This window comes from Hetaerina americana, unplaced genomic scaffold, assembly GCF_022747635.1.
Source record: "Hetaerina americana unplaced genomic scaffold, ioHetAmer1.1.p SCAF_10, whole genome shotgun sequence".
Classification (NCBI taxonomy): domain Eukaryota; kingdom Metazoa; phylum Arthropoda; class Insecta; order Odonata; family Calopterygidae; genus Hetaerina; species Hetaerina americana.
Window position 1 is genome coordinate 55829603 of NW_027286070.1, and position 13509 is coordinate 55843111.

Here is a 13509-nt window from a genome sequence, read left to right on the forward strand (position 1 = left end):
TTTCCTTTTTCTCAACATTCCAAGCATTTTTTTTCCATATAATGGATACAGTGAAATAAAGCATTGAGTCTCCTGAAATACTTCTGAAGTAAATATAATTATAATCACTCAAACATTGGTTAACACAGAATATGCACTCCATACATTGGGTTCTACAAACATGGTGTAATACTTCATAAGACACAAAGTTCAATTATGTGTTTCTTAGTTAAGATATCAGTGAATTAATGTCTAGGAAAAACCTTTTATCGGATAAAATGATATCAATCCCAAACATAGGCAGGTGGGGAGTGAAGAGGAGTGGTTGGGAGAGAATTAACTGGGACCAAGTAACCTGAAAACAAAGTAAGCAGAAGTTGCAAGTATTTTATATACGAAAGTAGTCTGTAAATCTGAACTGAGGAAATTCATCACGCTGAAATATTAATACATTTGGACAAGTCGCCTGGCATGATTCACAGGAATGAGCTAAGATTAAATTTTTTAGACAGTGATTTTTTTTCGTGAACAAAAATGCTATCAATTATATATGCAACAATTTCTTATTTCTCTTTCATTTAATGTCAATGAAAAAGTTTTTCAACCAAATGTGTAATTAAATAAGAAACTTGTGAAGTGAGCCTTAGAAAGCGAGAAAAGGAGGCTTAAAACACATGACTCATTAGAAAGAATATGGAAATCAAGAGAAAACAGGTCCCTTCAATTTGATGGTAGAAAAATAAATAATAAAATTCATGAAAACATTACTTATCCAGTATCTTTCACAAATTGCAGATTGTTGGTTTTACATGGGCAGAGACTATAAGGTACAACAATACATTTTATTACACCTACTAACAAAATGCAACCTGGCATCCAACATTACAATATACCACTTTTTAATTATACATACTTCCTCCCTTCCTTCAGTCCAACATACCTATCCTATTCCTTCCCAACTATTGCCATAATATAATGTATTATACCAGCTTAACAACAAATAACCTCTAAAGAATCAATAAGTGATGACTTTATCAAAGGATACTTCTAATTTTTCAGTCTATGAGTAAGGATATGTATGAAGTTTACTGATGACACACATGATCATACAATTCACTGGAAACATTTTTCTTTGAAATAAAAAAATTCAAAAATTTTGATGCAGGCATTTTTTAGAGAAGATTTTCTTTGAACAGATATACATACTTTCTCATGTAAAACATTTACTTTGTGAAAATCATTTTCTGTTATTTATCTCTTCTCATTAGTGCTTATGTTTAACCATGGTTCATGTGAATATTCAAGGGAAGAGCATAGTTTAATTTCAGTTAGGTAATAATTTATATGGTTTTAAATGATCTACAGGCAGTACACCTCACACAAAATGACTGCCACAAACTCTGGTAATTTTGAAAGTTAATAACCAGTTGATACAATATGCCCTGATTAATGCAATTTTTTCAAATCATTTTTTTTGCAGATGTGGATCTAGATTTGAAATCACAAGGCACTCACACAATACAGGTAATAAGTAGAATGATTCTGAATGAGATTCAATGCATCAAGGGACTTAGATGCAAAATAAAGATAGTGATGTACATTATACACAAAAATCTGGTGCATTTTACATTTTATCATAATAAAAATACAAATTGTAATAATGTTTATGTTATCAAAGATTGCAGGCTTTCGCAGCAATTTTGTCCTCACAACAAAAAATAGTAGTAATTATTTTATTATAATTAGGTCCAATTTGACATGAAATATGCCAGGATGAAAACATAAAACACAAACTGAACATGACTAATCATTATGGTCAACTATCCACACAGGCAAACACATCTGAGTAGCATTCAACCAAATCTCTCACCTTTTTAATATAGCTCTGCTGAATTATAACACAGGTTAGAACTTCACACTGCCAACATGGAAGATGGTTACATTTCATAAAAATAATTATTAACAATTAGTAAGAGAAACTTAAATGACGCTGTGATAAGTCTGCCGGTGTAAGAGGGTTTCTTATGTCTATTTGTAAGGAAAAAGAGCAACATGCAATCTCTTGATTTCCTGACTCAGAAGAACAAGACCTGCAATTTTCATAAATTGCCAGTTTGCATCAGATACCCAAGATTTTTGGATAAAAACTGTTACTTTATTTCCCCACATAGCACCCAAATTTATTTAATCTAATTTGCCATCACCTAATATGTGGTTAGTAAATGAAACGGAAAGGCAAGAAATTGTGTTCTAATTGTTTATAACAGTTCTCAGGCACTTCAAAAGGCAGAGGACATTAAGACAGAATTCTGCTCACCTGTAGCACCAGCCTTCCCAAGAAGAGCTGGTAGGTAAAGAGCCAGTAGCAGGAAGATGGAAAAGAGAATAAGACAGTTAGGGTTTTTTCTCAAAAACACCAGCGAATACACAGTGGAAGCACATTTTAGACATTCATACGCATCCATTTTCACAAAGCATCATCTTAATTTTTCCAAGAAGAAAATGTTAATTTTTGAAGAGGGCATTATATAAGTAATTTTATAAACAAGAGGTTCAACTATGTTCCTAAATTAATTACTCTTTCTGCACATAAATTCTACTTGATCATACCTAATTCTACTTGAAATTTAGGCCACTTTTGATTCACTAGTTATAGTTTATTGGTTTTAGAAATGATGCAGTAGCTGAACTTAGGGAGGAATGTAAAATCGAATGGCATTGAAAAAAAAGTGAATTGCATCCAACTAAAAACAAAATTTTGGGCCATTAAATCTTACTAAAAAAACTTCAATCTGAAATACGTAAGAGAGCCATCACCTGAGTAGGAGACCATAAATGTTACTGCATTAAGCAGAGAAGAGCATTCGGTAAATGATGATTATGAATGAGCTTAATGAATCCACATTGGTGTATTTTGTTAACCCTTTTGTATGAAACAGTCGATGCATGAGGAATGAAATTTTGCATACCCATGGCATGGCATGCAGATAGTGAGAATGAAATTAGTGACAGCCTAAAAAGTTAAGCTTTTAAAGAAAAATTAGCTATATAGTTCAATGGATATAACTTCTGTGTGAAAATGTATCAGTCACAGAAATGTATGTAGTGATAAAACCTAAATAAATTTGCATAATCTAAAGCATGAAAGCTGACTTTTATTCACAGTATTTTGAGCATTTTCTGTTCTGATTAACAATACTTATCTTCCCCAGATAGGTATGACAGATGAAAATTAGAGCCAGGCTAATTTTAATATGGGCTTCATGTTTTTTTTTGATGGGGAGTTACTTTTCAGTCACACTTCTAATTATAAAAAGACAAGATGAACAATGTAGTTTACTGATATTTACAAGGCCCAAACAAAAATAAAAATAGCAAGGCATAGAAATAGAGCCTCACCCAAAGCAAAATCTGAATTTCAATTAGATAAGAATGAGTTCCAATTATTTATTCGGTATGGAATCAACGTTCCATGTAATAAGGAATCAATAAAATAGCTAGGCTGAAATTCTAAGTTAAAAAATAAATATGCCTGCACACAAAATTAGTTTAATCCTGAATATGTTATTTCTGGTTCTTGCACTGGATTTATATATGCCAAATTATAAAATGCTTGCTCCCGAATTCCAACTTTGAGCAGCACATTCAAAGGCATTTCTTCCTAAAAGGTGCATTTCATAAAATTGGAAGTCATGCAAAATCAACCCTGGAACTTAAAAGTTTTCAGCAGATAAAAATACCCATTGAATTTTATTCAGTTTTGCACCACTATTTATACCAAAGAACACCACTTCCCACGATTACTAAAGGAGATTGAACCAAAATAAAATTTTACAAAATGAGAAGAGATCCCTACTAAGATGTTGTATATCTATCTTAAAAAAATTATAAGAGATTTCCAACCAAGAAAGTGAAGGCACATATGTTGGATACCTACATTTTTCATTTGTACATTCTACATTTTGACCACGTCATAAATTATTCTTAAGTGATTATTATAAAGCAGCTACCTATCTTTGATGAATGGTTCATGAGAAAACGAATGACCATTCACATTTGGGCCATTGGGATTCCAGGGTCAGACATACTATGACCATAATATAATAAGTCAATACTGTCAATAGTTATTCTTACTCGGGTATTTATCATTTATAAAATAAAAAGCACATTTCATGGTCACTATTTATTTTATGGATATTATTACTTCTCATTTGTCGTCCAAGGAAGGCTAGGAAAAATGGTGATTTGACTAAGTGGAACTATCAGAGATGGTTATCCAGGAGTGGCAAACATTAACATGAAAATGTGAGCAAAGGGGATAGCTGTTAGTTTCTTGTCTGCTGAAAATAAGGAATGTTGTTTTGTCTGATGTCACCTGACTTTACCCAGGTGCTTCATGATATTGTCCTCATGTAAATGCATCCATTCCAAATAGGGCAAGGTAAAAATTGAACGAATGACCATGATGATCCAAGTTTTAGAAATAAACAATTTGAGGTATCCAATGGCATAGGTTTTTTCGCTCCATGAAATCTAATTAACTTCTAATTGGTAAAACCCCATGTTTTTCAAATTTTTTTGTGGCATTATGTTGGTACTTATGCCTCTCACTTATACCAAAAAGTTTGGCCATTTTAAATGTCCAGTTAATTGTTGAGAACTGTTTTGCTTGGACGTGTTTCGACTTGTCTTCGATTTTTGCCTGTTCCAAAAAATGGATCAAAGAATCTGTATCAAATTTTGTGTGAAAAATGAAATCAAGTGCGCGAATGCATTCGGAATGTTGACTGTGGCATATGGAGAAACTACCTTGGACCGAAGCAACGTTTATCGGTGGCACAAAATGTTCTCAGAGGGTCGAGAAGATGTGAACGACGAAGAGCATGCCAGACACCCGAGCACGTCAACAACAGACGAAAATATTGATGAAGTGAAGAAAATAGTATTGGCCAATCATCGAATCACCGTTAGAGAAGTTACTGAGGACCTAGATATATCGATTGGCTTGTGCCATTCGATTTTTACCAATGATTTGGGCATGACACAGGTCACTGTGAATTCATACAAAAATTGCTCAATTTCGACCATTAACATTGCTAATGAGGTGTTGGACTCTGTCCACAATGACCCACATTTGCATAAATGGTGACGATTCATGGGTTTATGGTTATGATGTGGAAATTAAAGCTCAATCATCCCAATGGAAGCTGCAGCACGAGCCAAGACCGAAAAAAGGACGCCAAGTTCGGTCGAATGTGAAAGTTATGCGCAATATGCGTGAAGCAATTTGCCACCAATGCCCGGATTTGTGGAAGAACAAAAATTGGCGTTTGCACCATTAAAACGCCCCTGCTCGCACATGTCAGCAGGGGCATTGTAATGTGGCGACACTTGTGTGCCAATTTTTGGCAAAAAACAACACACTAATGATGCTGCAGCCACCGTATTCCCCATATCTGGCCCCCAGTGACTTTTTCTTTTTCCTGAAACTGAAGAGGCCAATGAAAGGACAACGCTATGCTACACTACGATTGGCGAGATAAAGATTGTATTGAAGGAGGAGCTAAACAAGGTCACAAGAAATGATTTTTTGAAGTGCTTCGAGGATTGGAAAAAACATTGGCACCAGTGTATAATATCTATTGGGGATTACTTTGAAGGGGAAAAAATAGATATTCATGAATAAATAAATAATTTTGGAAAAAAACACAAAAGCCTCGATACTTTTTGAAAAGACCTCGTATATGTATGCAAATGATACAACTCACCTAACCTACTCCAAGAACCAAAACCCAGTCATAGTGCAGAGAAAGTATGACTCTGGATGAATGGTGTGCAGACAATTTGGTTTATACCAACAATTAGAAAACAGCATTTATTTCACTTCATCCCCACCAAAGAAAAATAACCGCATCCCCTCTTTTGAGGATAAATGGGTCATCTGCTTAGGGTTTACATTGATGTACATAGGTATAGCACAAGAGGCTGTAAAGACTTTAGACTACGTGCCCACAACTCATCCCTGTTTGCTAAGAACCATGGATATGCTGAAATTAAATTATTGAAATCACTACAGAGAAAATTAAGTGAAATAGATAATATTTTCTTATTCAAGCCTAAACTATATCAATTCCTTCGTAGTTATCAATGCTACACAGTTGATGAATTCATATAATTCATATCCCTTTCTCTAGGTAAATGTTTTTCTTCATAAATAACTCTACGAAAAAACTCTTGTTACTGCTCCAGCCTCCTGTTTTTGGTTTTACTCTGTACACTTACTTATATTTATACTTTGAGATTTATACTGACTCAGTAACATCCACTCTATGATGTCTGCAAAGAATATGAGCAGACAATGTGACCTGCTCCATACTTTCTCTAATAGGAACAAAAATCATTATTACTATTATTATTTTAGTAATATGAGCCAGGATAAGGTTTGTGTGCTATAAATCATGCGAATAGAACACCAGTTAAGTGGTAAATAAATTTCATGGATCAAATAGGCAATGCTGACTAGAAAAAGTTAATTTCCCTTTGTGAAAAAACTATTTCATTTCAACAGCAAAGTCCATCCAGTTTAAAATTGATAGTTTCTAAGAATGAAGTTTTTTGAAAGTAACATCATAAGTTAAAAAAATAGGTTTTACACGAAGGGTTGGCTCCAGTTTACATGCACCCAAATTAAAATAAATGTCTGATGCACTGATAGATTTATTTGTTAATCCTTAAGTGCTAAAAAAAGCTAAGCATACTAAGAAAAAAAATTGACACATACACATACCTGCAGTTGAGTTAGTAAGGCCAGATAAGGCTGAAAAGAATAAGAGTTTGCATTAATATACACTGTAAAATATAATTTCACATTGTTAGCAATGTTTCAACAAATCTATAATAACCATGACTTCTCAAAATATAAATGCAAGTTGAAAATTTTTATTTCAATAGGTATACAAAATCTAGATAAACAACTGAAATTGTAATGAAAGCATTGCAAATTACTGTAATAAACTTAATTTGGCCAAAGAAATAAATAAAGGGGCCCATTAAATGCAAACATAAAATTTTTTAAATGCAAAACATAATCAATCCATACTAAAAGATAATGAATTAGGTCCACCAAGCCATTAAATGGCTAGGTTCATCAAACAACACTAATCCCTATAGTCCCACACATTTATAAAACCTAAACCAAATCAAGCACTTCCCAATCCCAAATAATCATAAAACTTTATTTAACATGGCAGCTACTTTGACTACATTATAATCTTCACACAGTTATATAAGCTTTTCTAGTAAAACTTCAGAATTGTAATAAGACACAGTAACACCAAAATGGCTTAATGTACATTGAGATCATAAACACAAATACTTAGAAGCATTTACATTATATTCATGCTATACAAACATTACAACAATTCATCAATTACAAAAACCTCCGAAACCATAAGTCTACCCTGTCAATAATAACTCAAGACTCTGTGTTAGCTTACGTAATAGTTCTTCAACTTAAAAAGCACTACATGAGTACTTCACACAACATTCTTAGGTCTATCAAGTTGGTGAACACACATTAACTGAAATGTCAACTATAACATGTCAGTCTGACCAATCAGTGATCAACATAAACAAAGCCAAATAGCTGATTAAGAGTGAGACCCCTAACCAGTTTTAAAGCTGATAGACTGAGGGATAGAGCGGATAAACCCCCCAAACCAACTCATTTTAATTGATAAACAATTAGAATAAAGTGTTGGAACTTTCATCCTTTACCACAATTTTAAATTGAATGTCACATGAAATTTATATGTACCGTGAGAAGTTGATTGAAGCAGATATAATTATAATTTGTTTCTATAAGCCATCTTAGAGTAAGGTTTGATAGATTGAGAAGACATGACAAGACCCTGGTCATGACCACAAGATAATGGATTTTGAATGTATGCTATAATGGAATTTTATATAGAGTGCCTAAATTAGAGTAGAGAGAGAGCACTATGTATCTGGATTGCAATTTACACAATATATTATGATTTATTGTAACCATGTTAGCTATAGCAGTTGCCATAAATCAAAATAGCACCCAAAAGGTACACTTATTTAGTGTTTAAATCCTAAAATTATTCTGGTTTTTGGGTTGATGGGTCCACTCAATATTCTACTCTAAATTTAATATCAAATTATGTTAGTCACTGACTAAATGCATATGCTCTTAAATAATTGCTACTTTTAATAAGAATGACAACATTTAAGGAACTCTTGAAATTTAAATTACTTTAGAATCATTAGATAATACAAACAAGTTTAAGAGACATGAGAGTTTAAAAGCAAATGAACTAGGATGATGTTTTATAAGGTGATATTTTATAATTAATCAAAATGACCGCTTTGCACCAAACAAACACTTATCGACAGCAACAGCTAATATTGTACCACCTAAGCAACAATGCACAGTTTTTTCAAGAATATGGGAGAATATGCAAAAGATAATACAAAAGTCCTTTTGTGGTATATGAAGTAAAAAATACATGCTCAAAACCTGACCATATATTTGAACTTCCACAACACAAAAACTTTACAGCTACTTGGAATCATGAAAACTCATTTTTGCTCATATTTCAATTGTTCATTTTGAAGAAAATCATTCTAAGATCACTTTCAAAAGATGCCTGTTAGAGACCACATTTATTAGGAAATACCTACTTCTTGTGCCAGTTGCATTAGGGACATGATAAGCAACCACCAAACTACTAACAAAGCAACATTTAAGTGAGAAATCAGTAAATAACAAACCATGTGCCATCTTTATTTAAGATAATTTAACGTAAAGAATTAAATCAAAATTTGGCAAATTATCCAGTCCTACCAGTATAATTTTAAATAGGCCTTTCATATTGTTACAGTCTTTAAAATTATAGTACTGATTTTAGATAATAAGTGAAGAAGAGCCACTAAACATAGTGAATAAATAAAAAAGATATTCCCAAGATTGTAATTAGTTTTCTGTCAATTCAATATAAAATGACTATTCTAAATGCTGAAGATTGAAGGGCATTTGATGGTAAAGGATATATTTTCATGAGCAAAATTGCTTTAGCATTTTAAGAAACTTCCTACATCTCAAATGGCAAAAAATTCTACATACAAATAAAGGAACGATATGGAATTTCTACTGAATATACCCATGCTAACATGGGGATTATTTTGTCCTTCAAGATTAGAGAAATTTTCCAAGAGCATTTCAAAATAAAATTCTGCTGGAGATACATTTTTTCATTGTTGAAAGTGGTATTTTGCTTTCAATAGAACTTAGGTACCTAGGCTCCAATGAAAATTTACCTTATGATGACATTTCCAGTTAATTGGCCAGATTCAAATGCTTCAATTTAAAATACTTAAGATTTCTCAAAGATAATCATTGAATACTTAAATAATATGCCAGATTTTGTTTTAATCTCAACCCCAGCTACGTAATGCAATGTGACCAAGACATGAAACATAAGCAAAATTGCAAGCCAGTTATGAAGTTAATCGAACAGAAATTCTTTTAAAAATCTTTAAAATGAAAAGACAAGCAGCTCAAAATAAAAGAAACCATAACTGAAATAAAAATGAGTTTTAGATACATAAGCAGAAAAGTATAAAGTAAGATTATGTGCACCTTAAGCCTTAAAAGACCAATTTTTACAGACAGAGCACTGAATCAAAATGCAAAATTTAAATGATAATTAGTAATAATTGCATTCCTTCACTTAAGATTAATCATTAAATGACAATTAGCAGACTTTTAAATAAAATACAACCAACCTGGACTACTAAGGCCAGAAGCACTGGACCCTATGTCAGGGGAAAAACAAGGACAAGAATAAGTAATTCAATCTACTTCCAGTGAAATAGGTACTACCTTGTTTCTGAAGGATAAAATAGTTGAACTTAGATGAACACACATTCTTGCATCATAGAATCAAATTTATACCAATGAATGTGGCAAATATCAAAATACTATCAAATCTTCAGTTGTCATCTGTATTTGAATTCCTGCATATAATTATGTTATTTCAAATTTTCTGAAATTCCCATGAAATAAATAGGTTACACAATAGCTTTTTATGCTTTAAGGCAGATTCTGGACAATGCACATTTAGTACACAAAAAATGGGATACTATAGGAGTGTTCAACTATTGCACCCATAAAAATCATGAATCTATAATATTGCAGATATTAAGGTATGGAATATTTTGGCAGCATTCCATTTCGAATTTTACCAGAAAAGAATTTCTGATCAATCAGTTGAAATCCCAACGATTTTTTTCTGGGACTTTCTCATGCATTGAAATCCTAGCATGACTTTGGGATACAAAATGGACTCCTGATATAAAGAGTAGTACCTACAGTACAGTTTATTGGCCTAAGATTAATATGAAAATTGGTAAGCATGAGCTCTTGACTATATACCAATGATCACTCCATATTACAAGTGACTAAATAAAAAATACTTTAACAAAAATGAATGGAGCTCATATTTCATGAAAGAGAGCATGAGTATGTTTCACATTTTCTACCTACCCATTCGTAATTTTTGTGTGGTATGCTATTTGTAGGCCTTTAGTTTTCCACTTTCAAGTTAACCGTTCAAGTCTGACAAGAGGGATTCATTGCTTGTGAACCAAATGCGTCCACAGAATCTACTTTTTTCAATTGATTTTGTCAGAGGAGATCAGTGGGATGATAAGCAACTGAGTCAGCTGCTTATTATACTGATATTGATCAGCTAGAACAGCAGCCTTAACAAGGCTCTAATTAAGGCAAATGCCGATAACAAAGTCAACAGATTATTATTCTGATAAAGACTACTTGATTAAAACAGAGGATTTAAAAAAAGGCCAGTCCTGTAATTCATGCAAAGATGATGAGACCAGATTGAGACCATTATTAATAAAGAGCAATCAATATAGTAAGGATATCTTAAGTATTTTGATTACTCTTAATACAATTGCATAATAATATCATATGCATTGAGATTCCACTGCCAAAATAAGGTTATATTTTGAAACTGGACAACATTTGTTATGAGTATTTATTTCTTGCATTATCAAGCATTGCATTATGCATCATTATTATTAAGTTATCTGCATTAGAGCCACTTTAATAATTTGTTATGACTGCTGCAACACTGCTGATGATTAAATAATATTTTAATGTAATACTAAATTAGCATTTGATTTTTTCACACAAAACTAAAAATATACTAAACATACCCAATTATATTGCTTTAATTTTGACATATGAACATAATTCACATAACTCATGCAAATAAATATAAAATAGCAAAACACATCACAGATAAAAAAATTATATGATATTGAGTGTTATTCCTAGAATAAAAAATATTATGGATTTCGACTTCTTTTTGCTATCTGTTTGGAAATAAATAAATTAGTGTACCAGCATCTCCTTCCAGTTTTTACCTTTCTCAATAGCACAATATAGTATTTTTCTAGCATCAATTAACTAACCCAACTGTTGGCAACTATTCTCTGTATTCAAGGCCCACTCCTAAACAAATGCAAACATTTAGTTCTTGGACATATTGTTCTAAGGGTGACAACAAGAGTTAGAAAGAATGAGTACTCCAACCTCCCGCCTGAGTGCCTGCTATGAAATTTCAAATTAGAAAATGGTCAAATGCAAAAATATAAGGGTTTGTAAGTACAAAAAAATACACCAAACAAAACGCAAATAACATTTAGAAGAAAAACATCAAATATTATCCTTGAAAAAATATTTATAATTCTAACACCCAGTAAGTAGCACAAAAAGGGTTCATTAAGAAGGTCACCAACTTGTAAATCTGAAATTGACATAACTACTAACCAAAGATTCTATTTAAAGGATAGTATTCATTAACCATAATTTTTTATAAGCATTTGTCTACAATTATATATATTATAGCTATAAATATGATTAACTGTAAAGAGAAACACATGACGGAACTGAGACATCACTAAGACAATCAATAGCCACACTAATGACTTGGCGATAGTTGAAAAGAACCTTGGTGAAGACTTGTGACTCTTTCCTTAGCATTACCCACGGGTTAGTCTATAGCTTGAAAACTAATTACAATTGCACCTAATATATAAGAATAAGCACACATATAATCTCTAATAAATATTTTGAATGATTAGAATCCTGAAAGTTCTTGAACTTTGAAAACTTAAATTCTTCCTTCAAGTCAGGATAGGAAGGCCTTTCCACAGTCCCTTTGCAAGTTGATGCTGAAACTACAAGTATATGACACCATTAATGTGCATGTAGTGATTCATTCAATGTTTAGGCAGTCACTATTCATGGAAATTCCACATTGAAACCTATTCCAACTGGTAGCAATGACTGCAAAATGCAATGCACTTAAATGTCAAGGCAGTTTATGAATAAAAACGGAACTTACTCTGCAGTAGTGCATTTCACTTTACCATTCCAGAATTTTCCCCATTATTTTCATTAACTGACATATTGAATGACAATTCCCAACCACACCAAAGTTTGTACATGGCAAATATTGAGATAATTCTGGCACTATGGTCATGAACATTAAACATGGATTTTCAATAGTTCAAACTTTCAGATATATTTCTAAACTGTTCCTTTATTGTCAATGAACAGATGGCATTAGAATTCTTGTACAGTCGGGATGTATTTTCAATCTTTTAGGATGCTTCATTTTTTTCACAGCAAACATAAAAAAATGATGCATCGATTTATGGAAAACGTATAAATTCAGAGTTTGAGATATTTGAAAAAGTGTAGGTCCACTAGTAAAAATTTTCCAATTTTAAATTTTTATTAGGATAACTTGATCAAATTTGAAAACATTAAACATGGATTTTCAAAACTTTGAATGTCAAAAAAAAAATGCTAAGTTCCAGCAGGCATATTTAACAAAACGGATACCTCATTGTCCATCTTGTCACTTAAGGCATCACCTTATTTTGTTATCACAATGAGAGGATGCCAGTCACACTTGTGTAAAATTAACATTACATATTACTCCCAAAACATGATGGAAGAAATCATCTCGTAAGCTTATAGACATTGATACAAACTCTGAACTTGAACGATAAAGAGAGTAAGTAAAACGGTTAAAGTTATGCATGATGCATCCATCCATGTGATGATACACTTATACTGATTAGAAATATTCAAACCCATAGATACAATCGATTTTCCCCATGAATATTTATTAATTCACCTAATAACAGCAAAAATAGCCTAATTATAAAAAAATATATAGTCTTATCACAATACAACTATTCTTCACGGTAAATATCTTAAAAACTTTGCTATTTGATTTTGGTAGGCTTATGCATACACAAATGAGCTAGAGAAAGGATGTGATCATTAAGATCAGTTTATTGAATTTTAACTGGGGAACCTTCACACACAAAACTGCATAATTGCTCCATGGATTCTGCCTTTCATTTTGTACGAACAAATCAAGTGATGACTATTGGAACTCCTGCATG

General features: G+C 32.3%; 1 protein-coding gene across 14 annotated transcripts in view; it reads right to left on the reverse strand.

Moving 5' to 3' along the window:
* LOC139700149 (CUGBP Elav-like family member 1) overlaps window positions 1-13509 on the reverse strand; it is a 1070669-nt gene that overhangs the window by 21868 nt on the left and 1035292 nt on the right. For 5 of the 14 annotated variants that reach the window (XM_071598714.1, XM_071598708.1, XM_071598703.1 and 2 more), the window contains 3 exons: window positions 9790-9819; window positions 6761-6796; window positions 2297-2323 (listed from right to left, as the gene is read on the reverse strand). In XM_071598714.1, the coding sequence (XP_071454815.1) occupies window positions 2297-2323; window positions 6761-6796; window positions 9790-9819 (93 nt within the window). The remainder of the gene's footprint in view (window positions 1-2296; window positions 2324-6760; window positions 6797-9789; window positions 9820-13509) is intronic. The other 9 variants (XM_071598711.1, XM_071598705.1, XM_071598713.1 and 6 more) reach the window with 6 other exon arrangements.